The 15848-nt window shown below is 30.3% G+C and overlaps 1 protein-coding gene across 1 annotated transcript; it reads left to right on the top strand.

Moving 5' to 3' along the window:
• Positions 1 to 8804: 8804 nt before the first annotated feature.
• On the top strand, positions 8805 to 14989 carry LOC145605532 (AP2-like ethylene-responsive transcription factor BBM1). Its single transcript, XM_081661599.1, has 9 exons — positions 8805 to 9021; positions 9344 to 9992; positions 10355 to 10437; positions 10621 to 10629; positions 10836 to 10924; positions 11857 to 11930; positions 12065 to 12115; positions 13522 to 13598; positions 14115 to 14989. The coding sequence occupies exons 1-9, from the start codon at positions 8805 to 8807 to the stop codon at positions 14987 to 14989; spliced, it is 2124 nt and encodes a 707-aa protein (XP_081517725.1).
• Positions 14990 to 15848: the final 859 nt, after the last annotated feature.

Here is a 15848-nt window from a genome sequence, read left to right as displayed (position 1 = left end):
TTTCCACGACAATGCTATATAGGGTATATGATTTGTACTTGAAATTGTAATATAATGATATTTTAAATTAACTAGAGATATTTAATTACAACATATATATATTGAGTAAATCACACAATATACATTGACTTTTACTTCGTTTATTATTGCCATCTTTTGATCGAAGTCACAAACTCACAATAAGGATTAATGTAACACCTTATATACAAGGACACACAGAGAAGGGACAAGAGAATAAATTCAAAAAATTGTTAAGCTTCTCTGTATGAAGACATTATACTATATACTTGTACATGAATACACGATGCATCATATACATCTCAGGTGACTTGTTTTCCTTTTAAAAAAAATGGAGTATTATTCACTCGTATACTATTTTTTTTACAGCTTAGGGCCTGATCTCTTCAGATTATTTTCAGTTTAGTTCGGTTCATTTCAGTTCTTAATTTCCTTCTAATATAAAATATTCGGTTTAATTCAGTTCACTTCAGTCAATAAAAACAAACCCTTAATTATTGCACAGAATGCCAACTACGTAGTAGTTAATGTTATCTATTTACCTGTACATGGTAATATAATGGTAATAGGACGGTGAAAAAAAAAATGAAAGGTGAAAAAATTCAAAAAAAAAATAAAATAAATACAAGTAGGTGAGAAGAATGGTCAAAAGTTGGTGCAACTCTCTTTTTTGTCTATAATGGCAACCTTCTTTGTTCCCCCCAATAGGCTTAAGTTTTTGGGGGTATGATTACGATGAGATTACCGAGATTTTGTCTTTCTTTTGTATTTACCGTGTTTCATTTTAAATACGTCTAACATTTTTTAAAAACTATACAAGAAGTATAGTGTCCATAATAATGAAAATGAAAACTATATGTAAGAACATCATATAAGAAGAAAGAAACAGACGATGATAACATTGCTCGCATTCGCATGTAATATTGTCATTAATTTCCAATTTACATGAAATACGGAGTATAAAATTAGAAAATACATTTAATAATGTTTATACACAACTCTTAAGGCAATATACAATTTTTTTGTTTTTTTTTTGTTTTTTTTTTGGTGAGAATATACAGTGTATATAATGTGATTACATAAGATTCATAATTAATTGATAATAGGATTACAATGTATTGTTATTTAATTTCACATTACTTCTTAATTTCAATGACTTAGTTTAAAAATCCTCAAATTTATTACTGTATTGTTTATAAATGAATTCACACCAAAAATGTTTTTTACTCTCATCTATAAGGCAATTAAAACCCTTAATACGAGTATTATCTTCACTTAATTTTGATTGAAAGAAACTTATTTTACAAGGGGAATTGATAAAATGTATGACGGACTTTTATTATGTACGGAGTAGAGTTTATATTTGAACCATGAAGTTATTGAATTTTATTGATTTAATTTTACGAAATAATATTATATTCGAAGAGAAAATTTTACGCTAAAGTGAACTCCATTAAATCTTTTTATATTATACAGAGTTATATAATTAAAAAGACATATTTTCCTTAATTTAATTAAATTACGAACTAATATTATCAATGCAGTGAACTCTTTGTTTAGTAAATTTACAAGGTAAATACGTACTTTATCTAAAACCCTAATACTCCCCACTTATTTATTGAGATATACTACACACAAGATATTATTTGTCTTTAACGAATTATCACATATCATTATTTGTTGTTGAATAATAATAATTTACTTTATTCGCTACTGTACTAAATAATGTCATATGTGAGTAATTCAAAGTAATTTTTGAAAAATAATAAATTATGAAAACGTTTTTTTTTTATTTTTTTTTATTTTTTTAATAGGGCAAACTATAGGATAACATGACCTATTATTTTTACACCGGATAAATAATCTTTTACTCCTAGATTAAGAGGATAGAGTAAAATTGTTTTTCCACAATTACTGCAATCATATCGAGACAATTATAGATAAGATAGTAAAAAGATACTCGTACTTTCCTACAATTGGAGTGTAAACGCAACTTCACCTTCCCATTGTGTGTAGTACGTGTTTGTAATGTGTAGTGTGATTCTATGAATGTAGTTGTATAGTAGTAGAAGTAATAGTTACTACAATTAGTAAAGTTAAAAATGGAAAATAAATTATAAAGAGAAATCCGTCGTCCCATGTGAAAATTACCGTGTGTGTTTCCTTTATTGACGGTCAAACTCAGTGAATTTGAAGGAGAAGAGTGCGGGTTTGGTCTTATGCTTGCTCCCATCGAGGTTTACACCTTACTTTAACTATTGTTTTAAGCTTAATTATTATCTACCTAAAATTAATTAAACTTAATTTTAAAAATTACAGTAATTTATATTATGCATATTAGACTATTAGAGGATGAGGAAGATTTGATCTTTTTAAGAGAGATCGAGATCAGATGTTGGTACAAAGGTACGAGGACGAGTAACCAATTAATTAATGATCACAAATTCACAAGGCCGATTGAATAATAAGATAGCACGCATTAAAATAATTAGTTCTAGTCTTGTAGGAGATTGTCTCACAATTTCGTTTATTATGTTAATATGTTATAGTCATAATAGTTTAGTAGGTTTAGTAACAAATGTTGCATGCTACAGAGAAAAATGTTAAATTAATAATTGTCTCTACAACTATTATGTTACAAACTATGACACTATCTAAGGGATCAAATTGTGTTATGTGGCTAACATATACTTTGTATATACTTCCTCTTTGCTGCGAAAACTTAACCCTTTGTAAGATTTGCTGATTTTTGTGTCATAACTCTATTTATGATCAAATAGTGTTTCATAATCAACTAGTTAATGCTATGTTTTTTTCCTTGTTTTCATTGATTAAATTTTGGTCAAGCCATTATATAATAAAAATGGTATATGTCAACCATAATTTTTACTACAAATTTTATAATAATGTAGTGTAGTACAAAAATCATTGATCAAAATAAACACATGTACGTAGATATCATGTACCTTATTAAACACATGTATGTAGATATCATTGTGTCATGGTATTGCATTTGTCCGTATAATTTTGGTTCTTTATTAAAAGGGGGGTACGTAGATGGCAATAAGCCAATTATTAACTATTAAGATGCATGCATAATGTACAAAATAAACCAAATCTTTTATGCAGCTATACTTTATAAAATTAATGAAATTGAATTGTAGATAGAGTATGAAGGCTAGTTAGTAGTTACTATAAACCGTAATACAAGGTTTAATGTCTCAATTTAGGGGCGCAATCCCCCCTAGTTTAGACTCTACATGGAAGTCGTAGTATGTAGTTTCCTTTCTTTCCAGTTAGGCCCTGTTCTCTTACGTTGAAATTCAGTTCAGTTCAGCTCAGCTCAGTTCAGCTCAGCTCAACTCCTAATTTCCTTCTCTTTAAAATATTCAGTTCACTTCGATCAGTTCAGTTCAGTTCAGCTCAGCTCAGTTCAGTTCAGTCAATGAGAACAGGCCCTTAGAGTTGTTACTGCTGATTCTTTTATGCTATTGTCTAATTTAACTTTTAATTTTTTTATTCGGCGCAAGAAATTAAAAAACAATAGGATTAAATAAAAATGGTTAAAGAGAATACTCTGTAATGATTTGATACTTATGGTACGGTCCTATATATGAATGTTTTGTCAACTAGTTTAATTGATTAAACTTTGAAATAATGTGCATACATTATTATCTAAAGTTTATTTAAAAGCACTATTATAATCATTATTCATTTATGCTATGCTATAAAAAGACATTATATTATTTTTATAATTTATAACGAATGAGTATATTTGAATGTTTGATAATTGAAAAATATGCTCATTTCATTCAAAAATTATTGTTTGTTAATGTATGTATGTAGTCTCAATTTTCACAACTCAATACATATACGTTACAATTATAATTGATTGATTAATTAAATTTTCGTCCAGTATCAGTATAAATACATACAAGTGAAACAACATACGAAGTACATAACTTAAGCAATTTTTAATAAGAAATCAATTTTGGACAATATAATATATAATTAAGGTTACCGTATTAATGGTTCATTAATTTAACCTAGCTAGATTATACTTATTTTTAACTGACTCATTATACATGTATCTCTTAGGATTATGTACATCATTTTCGTAATAATACATATACATATATGCCTATTACTTCCGAACAAAGCGAGTTACGTACAATAATGAGCATAGTATCTACGGTAAGTTATGTGTGTGTATGGCAGTACATAAACACATACATAACTTGAGTCGTACTTGATTTGATCAGGTGCAGTAGTTTGCATAGTGAAAAAGTGTCAGTCATGCATGCATTATAGATGTACGTGCACCCATCACAGAGACTCCCGGTTCAACCGGGGGAGCACTGCAGATATCACCAGGTTGGTTGATGATTAGAATTAATTGAATCACATAATAAATATATATATAATAAAGTTGAGAAATATAGCAGCAGCATTATATTACTGGCATTTAGCATGTATACAAATAATAATAGGCAAGTAAGATATGGGAAAGAATGTGATAAAGTTATGGGTTTTTGAAGGCTGTTATTATGATTTTTTTTCTGCCTTTCAGGAGGTTGTTATAAAAAGTATTAATAATATTTATTTATAGTACTATAGTATAGTTTATATATTATGATTATATATATATATATATATGAATGAATGAATGAATGCATGCAGATTTCAGAGATCATGTATGTTGATGGTATAAGTATACTGACAAACTGATGAAATTAAAGTAGCTAGCTAAGAATTGAACTTGATGTTTTCCAACGATTTTTTTCAATTTAATAGGTGTGGGATGGTTTTGGTTCTCTTTTGCATTTTGCATGCATGCTCCTAAGGCCCTACCCAATAACAAGTTATTAATCCATCTCATACTAACTCCGTGGTCTTGAAATAATGGTTACACTTACACTGTTATATTACCCTTCTCAAAATAATGGTTACGACGCTCATCTAATAGTTTCTGAAAAAAAAAAATATTAGAATTGTCTTCCAGACCATTTTTTTATTGATGTGTGATTTAGGGTGCGTTCTATTCACATGATTTTTACTTATATGAACTTATTTTTTCATAAAATAAGTAAAAATAAGGTTCTGATTAACTGAACTGAGCTGAACTGAACCGAACCGAACTTAAGCTGAAGCAGTGGCGGAACCAAGGGGGGGCTAGGGTGGGCCATGGCCTCCCCCTTGGTCTAAATTATCTATAAGTTTTTGCAGCATTTTGTGTTAGCTATACCATAGCTCAGTTGGTAGATAAGTGAGTTTTAGTCAATTCCAAGATCCCAAGTTCGAACCCCATCCCTTGCATTTTTTCATATTTTTTTAAAATTTTACTTTGCAATTTTATACTAATGTTTTACTTCTTTTACTATCTCGTATTAAATAGATTATATCGCTACTCTACTCTAGAACATTAGAATCCCTTTGCAAATATTTTCATTACTTAGTTTTTTAAAAATTTTCTTTTTATATAATACGTAGTACTTGAATTGGTCTCACCCTTTTTAACATTACAAAAATTAGTACATACACTAAGTTTGGCCCCCCTAATAAAAATTTTCTGGCTCCGCCCCTGAGCTGAAGAGAACAGACCCTTAGTTGCAAATTCATGAATTAGGCCCTGTTTTTTTAGTTTCTAAGCAGAGCTGACTTCAACATAATAGAGCTTATTTTAGCACAGCAAAGTTGATCAGAGCAGACCATAGAAATTCAAAAGAATAGGGTCTTAATACCTCGAAATATGTATTAATTACAGGCCAGTCTTAAGAAATTAAAAGATGCATATGTCAATATATCATCACTTTTATTTTTAAATCTCTTATAAAATTTGGTGAGTAGATCGAAATAGTATTAAACTGAAGTCTCACAAGTCTATTGAGCAACCAAACCAGCAGGCTGATTATATTTTGAAAGCTTGAACCCAGCCCCGGGAATTGAAGAACTGACCATAGTTGACAGAATTTGAGCCAATTACACCAAATTATATGCACATATTTATATATGCTCTTCTCAAAAAACACAAAATATAATATTAGAAAGAATCAACCATCAATCATTATCTTAATTTCGTCCGTTTTGCTTTGGATTTTTAGCATGAGTTGTTGTCACTCTGTATGATAGCAACAACAATCAAAGCTTGATCTGATACTATTGCCAAATCTAGAAGTGTAAGTGCATGTTCATGCCTTCCTAGAAGGTGCATGGAGGGAATTGTCACCATGATAATGTTGAATATTTGGCGATTAGTAAATTCAATACATTTATGCGTGGCTAAAATAGTAAATAATACTTCTATCTAGATTGTCTAGAAAAATCGACTACATGCCTGTTATCTTCAGATCATTTTCAGTTCAGTTCTTAATTTTCTTCTCTCATAAAATATTCAGTCAAGTCAATTAGAACAGACCCTACATAAAAAAGTCTGTAGAATTCAGACATAATTCCAACTCAAATTTCAATTTATGAACAAAATAATCTTATCAAATGGTCCAACTTATATCCAACCGAACTCGTTATCCAGATTGATCCATGAATAATCCGTCCAATAACCATGCCTAATCGTTTATACTATATCATTTTGGTGCAATCTGACCTCATAATAAGCTATGGTATGTGTTAAAAATCTATGAAATGTTGCATGTTGCTACTTGCGACATTATATATTAAGGTTTACGATAATACAACATGGTTGTATAGCTTGAGCTAGCAAACCCATGTGTTAGGCTCACCAATTAAATTAAGTTTATTACCCAAAGATATATTGCAACGTTCTCTACTTAGCATAAATTCGGCATGCGATAAGCTTAACTTGTCTCTATTTTTGGGCTGACCCAAAAGGTGATTAGAATTAAAGCTTAAAATATCATTACGTACATATCTTCAATATTACCAGCATTCCAGCAGAGTAGTGTTACTTTTGTTCTATCTATTTGTATGTCTATCCTATGGTCTATCTATCTATCTACTTTTAGATTAGAGTTAATGTTACTCGTGTTTTTCATTTCATGTAGATAACCTATATCAAATCTTCGACACTCTAACTTGTGACATGGATATGAACCCTTTATAAAGTCGGACACTTAGATACGAACATGTATGTGTCTGTAATACATGATCACCCTAGTTTGATTAACAAAATTGGTCATAAGGGACTATCAATAAGTGACGGAGGGAGTATCATTTAAGCAAAAGGAATATTTTTTTTTTTTTTTTTGATATCATGCTATTAGCATACCTAGCCAAATAACAAATTAATTAGTACTCGTAATTTAATTGTTGGTAGAGTACCTTTCCTTTTACCTCATTTTTTAATTCACGTACCTTAATTTTCTGATAGACAGAAAGTCTTTATTGCACTTCCCTCAATAGACATAGTACTTTGTATAAAAATTTGCATCCCCTTCCCCAATCTCTCTCCTCCACCTTTTTTTTTTCTCTCTCCTTTTATTTTCAAATCCATTGAATTTATATTTTCAAATGACTAATTAAGATAATTACGAATAGTACTCCGTAAATATTTTCATCATACGAGTAATAATTATGTACATACTTGGTACTCGTAGTATTGATTAATTTTGTAAACAATTAATACTAGTTCAAATCTAATCATGTATTTTAAATTTTACAGCAACAAAAAAAATTGTGAAAGGGTGTGATATGGGATTATACATTTCTGGTTGTTAATTAAATGATTAAATACCAGTATTTAAATTTTAAATTAACAAAAAACATTGTGAGAGGGTGTGACTATACATTTTTGGTTGTTTAATTAAATAATTATATAAAAAAATACTTATATGAGATACGAGTATACACAGTACTCCGTATTATTTATCTTGCTATACGAGTAATATTTTGTTGTGTTTTAGTTTATGTTTCATAACCGTCAACTTAATATCAATAATTTAATTGTAAAAACCAAATTTATATGAAGTACAATTTTCATATGTCTATTCAACATGCTAACCTGCATAATTTTAATTTGGGACAAAAGGAAGATCAAATATTAGTTACACTTAATCAAGAGTATTATATTCCCATACAACTCGATTAATTAAGTATAATGTTTATAAACCATTTCCCCTATTTTTAGCAATCTTTTTCTTTCAAATTTTTTTTTTTTTTTTTTTTTTTTTTTTTTTTTGCACGGTAAACTACGGGGAGGGGCCCCCTTCCTATCTCAGGAAAGGGGGCTATGAGGAATCGAACCCCCATCACATGGGGGGGAGATGGAGGGATTCACCACCCTTCCATCTCCTCATTCCTCCTTTTTCTTTCAAAATTATTCATCACTACTAGTAGGCAGTAGCCAATAAACACCAATATGTATATAGTGACATATAGTAAGCTATATGGTACCACAATAGGGCGAATTTCAGGCTACAACTAGTTGTACAATTTTCAATTACACTTGACTTGTACGGGTGCTACAAACTTGTTTAATTAAACTTACAAATTGAGGAGAGAGAAAGAGAAGGAGATTATATAAATGCTAGAATTGCTTTGAAACAAACAATTTTCTCTTCATAATTTTGACCATTCCTCTTCTTCTCCTTTCCTCTATCTTCACCCTTTTTATATTTTCCTTCAAAATGGTTTGTTCTTCTTCTTCTTCTTCTTCTCTATTATTAACCCTTAACGTTTCTTCTTCATTTCATGCATGAAACTAAGCTAGTTTAAATCTAATCCCTTTTTAAACACTCTCTTAACAAAGAAATTAAACTAACCCTAACTTAGATTATCAAGTTTATTTTCTTTTGTTGTCTAAGATAATTATAATGGCTTCAATGAATTGGTTAGGTTTTTCTTTATCTCCTCAAGAAATTCCTTCTCAAACTCCTAATCAAGATCATCATAATCCCTTCACAAGCACCACCGGAGAGTGTTTTGATCTCGGTACCGACTCACCGCCCGGTCATCCTTCTCTCAATCATCTTCCTCCTCCCTTTGGCATCCTTGAGGCCTTCCATAGATCAACAAATAATCAATCCCAAGGTAATTTTAATTTTTATTTCTAAATCTAGTATTTTTTTTAATTTTTTTTTTGGTCATATGCATCAAACCTACAAATTCATGCCCTAGATTAATTAGAAAATGATTTTTATTACCACTTTAGATGGTTTATAATGTTTATTATTCTCATTTTGCAAAACCCTAATCCAAAAAAAAAGGATTAAATGGTGTTTTATGATTTCTACAACCTCATCTAGTATTATTTTGTTTTTATTTTTTTTGTTTGTAATAAATAATTTATTTATTTTCTACTTTTGAAAAATGGGAGAAATTTAAAAATGGGAAGTTTGTGATGTTTTTGCAGATTGGAATTTGAAGGGAAACTCAGAGATAAGTATGTTAATGGGAAACCAAGAAGTTGAAGAAGAGCCAAAACTAGAGAACTTTCTAGGAAGCAGCCATTCTTTTAGAGATCATCATCAACAACAACAAAGTAATGGAGATCACTACATGTTTAACACAACACAAGAAAATAATAATAATAATAACAACATGGCAAACCCTAAAGACACTACTAGTAACAACAACAATAATAATGGACTCAATGTTTCCATGATCAAGACATGGTTGAGATCAAACCACCCTTCTCAATCAAATTTAGTCGACAGAAGTGGTGGCGGCGGTGGTGGTGGTGGTGGGGCCGGGTTAACGAATGCGCAAACATTGTCCCTTTCGATGGGTACCGGTGGGTCACACTCCGCCTTGCCACTACTCGCGACAGGCGGAGGTGGTGGTGGAGAGGTAATGGAAAGTAGTTTGTCCGATATTAGTAGTAGTAAACAACAACAACAACAACAACAAAGTGATGGTACGACGGGTGTATGCAATAATACGACTAGTAGTACAACTACTACTAATGTCGAAGTTCAAAGTGGTGCACTTGTTGAATCCGTTCCTAGAAAATCTATTGATACTTTTGGACAACGTACTTCCATTTACCGTGGTGTAACAAGGTATGTAATTATGTACGTATGTACATTCTTTTTTTCTTTTAAGTTTATCGAAAAATAAAACAAAATAATATCTATTATCTTTCTTCATATAATAATATACTTGTATTTAATTATTATTTGGTTTTAAATAATTTCTTAAACTTTGCACCTTGGGTATCCAATGTACTCGATAATCGATCTTTAACCATTTGTTTTTGTACTTAATTTCTTGATTAATTGGTAATTGAGTTATTTTTTTCTTCTCCCAAGGCCTTTGTTTTCTTATTTTATTAAATAAAATTATAATAGTCCAATCAATTTTATAAATTTCAAATATTGATATACTTGTATCTTATTATAATTTATAATATATGGTTTTTCAGACATAGATGGACAGGAAGATATGAAGCTCATCTTTGGGATAATAGTTGTAGAAGAGAAGGGCAAACTCGTAAAGGAAGGCAAGGTAATAATTTTAAAGATTAATTAATCATTATTTTCTGATCTCTTCATAAAATTGATTTTTTTTTTTTTTTTTGTTCTGATTAATCAGAATTTGTGTATAATTAAAGAAACTAATTATATGTTTCCTTTTTGGGTGTACAACAATCGTGTGTTTGATGGTGGGCAATCTTGCGGAATGTTGCAGTTTATTTGGGTAAGTAATATATAGTGGAGAACAAAAAGTTCCTTTTTGAGCCCTTTTAATTGTTAATTATAGTACTTAGATACTCTTACAAAATTTTTATTTTTAATAAGAATAGAATCTAATGGATCTTATCTTATGCATAATTTATATGCTATGGTATATAAATTAATTTTTTCTGATTTTATTCTCTCATATTGTGTATATATAATTTTTAGGGGGTTATGACAAAGAAGAAAAAGCGGCTAGAGCTTATGATTTGGCTGCATTAAAATACTGGGGTACCACTACTACCACCAACTTTCCTGTAAGTTTTTTCATTTTACATTATTATTATTATTATTATTATTATTATTATTATTATTATTATTATTATGATTCTTGATTAAATTCAATTATTTCATCTTATGCTAATCGCGTAGTTTATAACTTTGACATGCTTATTTAGGAATAATAGGGTTTAGACGGATACATTTTAAATTTAGATTGAGTATGGAACAGTTTGGATAAATCGGGTTGAGAGATTTTACAATTCTATGTACTTGAATATCAAATTTATAAACTTCGACGTACTCATGTATGCATTTAAGCTTAATGATACTCCTTGATTATTTCAACTTTAGTGTCTTATAAACTTAAATGCATGATTATTATTGTGTATGCAATTAACCTACATAATAATACTTCATTCAAATATGGTGTCGTTTGAGGCCAAAATTTATATGCTATAAACTTTGGTATTATCAATTATAATATTTTAACGTGATTAATAGTTTTGCATGAGTAATCTAAAAACACAATCAAGTAGTTATGAAGCATATATTAAATGAAGTATGTAAATGAAAGTGAAAAGGGTGGTGTTATTATTTGCTTTATTATGATGTTTTGTAATAAAGTTAAAATTCCACATTATCATATCTCGGTTTTTTTTCTTAATTAATAATCTTTCATAAGACAATATTTATGCAAGAGCTTTACTCAAAGTGCAAGCATTTTCACTAATTAAGTGCACCATAATTAAGGATTTTATGTCTCTATTATCTTAAACAATTAATTATTTGATTAGGGAACATGCTCCGGTGCTAATGGTGATAATTTTGCACTATAAACTCATTGTTAGTGGAAGCATGACTCAGGAATTTTTGCATTGCATGTCCATCTTTTGTATTAATAACATTATTATATTTTTTAAATATTAGTCTATTTTTTTTAATATGTATTTTTTCTTGAATAATTCAGATTACTGATTATGAGAAGGAAATTGAGGATATGAAGCATATGACACGCCAAGAATATGTTGCATCTCTACGAAGGTAATGTGTTTGATTTATACTTAGTACATTTTAATCAAATTTTGTTAGAGGGGATCCGAAGATCAAATTAGGTTAAATTTGCATGGTTAATGGTCATTATGCATTACTCATTTGAGTTATTTCTTTTAATACAGGAAAAGTAGTGGATTCTCTCGTGGTGCATCGATTTATCGAGGAGTAACAAGGTATTTAAATTTTGACATTATTTTCAAAATTTTCCTAAATATGAAATTCTAGTTTACTGATTTTTTTAATTTCTAATGTGGCGTTGTTATTTTGTAATTAAACCTAAAAGTATAAGCTTCTAAAGTAATCAATAAGTTTTAATAAGCTCGAACAAATTCAATTAAGGACTTAAAGGTTTTCATATCATACTAATTAGTTTAAATAAATTCTGATACGATCTTATAAGCGTAGAATTTAAATAAAGTCATAATGCAGGAAGTTAGGTTACCATCATTAGAGAAAACTAATCTACATTAAATAATTTAATTTAAGGTGTTCAATAGTTCAAAATCCTTTGTAATTAGTATATAATAACCCTAACATAAATAACAGTAGAGATTTCAGAAAGTCACCTTATTAATTAGTAATTATAATCTCTTTTGGAAGTTCATGACATAAACAGGTCTGACTACTTGTTTTAAGCAGGAGTAGTGTACAAGGTAAAGGCTAATAAATAGACACCAAATTATTGTTTTTATGATAAGATACAAAAGCTAATGACACCAAAACACTTTAATTGTTCACTAATTAAATTATATTATGTCAATTAAATTGATTCCTTAATTAATTTTGCATTGTATTATTATTAATCCATGTTTGGAATTGCAATTAATTAGAAATGGCACTTAAAAGTGTTAATATTCCGGAATTAGTAAGGAATTTTATTGAATGCATGTATTTTTTTTTAGTTCATTCTAATTAAATATAATAAAAATAATCAAAGCAAATCAAATCAGAAGCTTCTTCATCTTTAAGTTATATATAAATAGATTGAATTATAATTTTCGAATTTTGACCACATTCTGCAAAATGCAATCTTAAGTTGGATGTATGCATATGAGAATGTCATACTACCCCTATATCCAAATCTTAATTAATATATTCCACAAAATAAATAATAAATTATTTAATTGAATGACCAAATCTTCAAGTCTCATTATTTATTTTAAAAAAACTTTATAATATAATGATTTTGATTGTATTCTACTCTTACTACAATACGTGTGGATAGGACATAATTTATTCACTTAGTTCACATGTATTCTTTTAAGTACTTTATAATACAAAATTTATAATATAGTTTAGAATAATATGAAAATCTAATTTGACTGGAATAAAAGACCAAGTTAAAAGGATACAGTCTCATGTGCCCATGTGAACTCTGCCTGCAACTGTTGCAGGAATTTTGTAGCCTAATGTGCCTACTTTTACCACCAAACATGCACATAATTATTTAATTATGCAAAATTCTAATAGTAAAACCCTAACAAGTACAATGTTATTAAATGTTAATTAAAACATTAATGTATTATTTATACTAAGTTTATGCATGTCTTGACTAATTGTTATTGTTTATTTTGGTTAGGCATCATCAGCATGGTCGTTGGCAGGCTAGGATAGGCAGGGTTGCTGGTAACAAAGACCTCTACTTGGGCACTTTCAGTAAGTAACAATTATCTTTATATTGTTAAAGCTGGTTTCGCGTAAGGGATAAAACTGCATACATCCGATAAAGTTTAAAAGGACATTGTTGTACCTCGTGGTGTTGTGCATTAGTATAGATCATTAGATGGTAATGAAACGGGCTTAATTTGGAACATTATTTACCCCCGAGTGATGAGGGTTCGATTCCTCATATTCCCCCATTCGTGTGATAAGGTGGGGGTCCTCCTTATAGTTTACCGTTTTAAAAAAACAAATGTAAAACTAGGAAAAATTCATTAATGTATTACCAAACCATAATAGTGCTCATCATTACAGAATTGTCCTGTATATACTAAAAAAATACCCTGCATCAAATTAACTAGCCTTTTTGTATATTCTCTGCATGCATATATACAATACTTTTCCGACTCTAAATGTTGTTACTACTTTGACGGTAATTGTCTCATAAAAAAAGTCGCTAGAGTACTGTAACATATTTTGCAACATTATACTAAGATCTGTCTGCTGTTACAGGCACACAGGAGGAAGCAGCAGAAGCATATGACATAGCAGCAATAAAATTCAGGGGACTAAATGCAGTAACAAACTTTGAGATCAACAGGTACGATGTGAAAGCCATACTAGACAGCACAACACTTCCCATTGGAGGAGCTGCAAAGAGGTTGAAAGACGTTGAGGATTTAACAGCTGCACCAGATAAACAGATCATCAGGGCAATTGCTGCTGTAGATGATCATGAAACTTCTCAGCTTACTAACGCTGCTTATGGTAATGGGACTCCTAACTTCCATTCGTGGCCCGGGATCGCGTTCCCTACAGCTCAAGCTCAACCATTGGCAATGCACTACCCTTATGCTGCTGCATCCCAACAGCAACAGCAGCAACATAGGATGTGGTGTAAGCAAGAAGTACAGGACACAACTCATGACTACCAAGATCATCTTAATCAGCAGCTTCAGTTGAATAATGGGACTCATAATTTCTTCCAGATGCATAATTTGATGGGGTTGGAGAATCCTTCCTCTAATTTGGAGCATGCCTCAGCTGGATCAAATCCCGGTGTTTACGGAAATGGGAATGAAAGTGGTGGTGGCTATGGATTGCCATTTGGGATGTCAACAGTTATAGCTCATGAAGGGAATAATGGGAATGGAAATGAGCAAAATGGGTATGAGAATTACTACTATTACTCACACCAAGGAAATAATGCTACTAACAATGCTACTACTGGTGTAAGAGGAGCTGTTGGGACTTATGATCAAGGGACAGCTTGTAACAACTGGGTCCCAACCGCGATTCCAGCACTCGTTCCGAGGCCTAATACCATGGCTGCTGTTGGTGGTCATGGAGGTGCAGTCCCTACATTCACTGTGTGGAATGACACATAATTTCCTTGAGTAAGAAAGGTGAAGAGTAATAAGATGGAAGGAAAGAATTAAGAAGGTTTGAATATTTTTTACTAGTATTTATTTCTTATTCCTCCCATTTTGTTATATTTACTCTCATTTAACAGAATTAACTAATTAGGAGGATCAAGTTAGATTTTTTTTTTCTTTATTTCAGATTTATATTATAAGGAAATTGCACAGGGATCTAGCCTGGAGTTCAGTAATAGCAAAGGGTTTTGAGTTGTTAGCTCACTTTTGCTATGATTTTGGGAACTTTGGGTAAATTAGATCCTCGGAAAGGTTTTTTTTTTTTTTTTTTTTTTTTTTTTTTTTTTTTTTTTTTTTTTTTTTTTTTTTTTTTTTATTCTCACTACTTTGACTACACCATGCTTTGTAATTTTGAAATAACTAACATTATGATACAAAGAATGGGCTCTCATTTCTGTATACTTTCTGTTTTCAGCAATATTTTACTTTCAGTCGATATAAATAATCTAATCTTCCGCTGTTCTTTTTTAATTGCAACGTTCAAACTTTTCATTATTCCCATTGTGTACGTATAAAAATTGGGTTGAAGGTGATGTGCAGCAGTCAGAGATTTTAGCAAACAGAAATAACAGCAAGCAGGAATTGAAACTTCCCTGATATTCTGACAGTCTGAAACAAAGGTGTAACCGTGTAGGGAAGTTAAAATACTAGTTTCCTTAATCATGCTATGGATCCTTGTGTGAAGACATATCCATTCAGAACTAATTTATACTTGTAGAAATATAGAATCTGTATTCTGTAACTTCTGGGGCTAGGCAGCAAGCAGGCACGTAAACAACAATTGTGTCGTACTGTTGTAGTTGTCAGCCAT

The sequence above is a fragment of the Chenopodium album genome, chromosome 22 (assembly GCF_948465745.1).
Source record: "Chenopodium album chromosome 22, dcCheAlbu1.1, whole genome shotgun sequence".
Classification (NCBI taxonomy): domain Eukaryota; kingdom Viridiplantae; phylum Streptophyta; class Magnoliopsida; order Caryophyllales; family Amaranthaceae; genus Chenopodium; species Chenopodium album.
The sequence above is the reverse complement of the archived record's forward strand: the minus strand, read 5'-3'. Positions and strand labels throughout refer to the sequence as shown.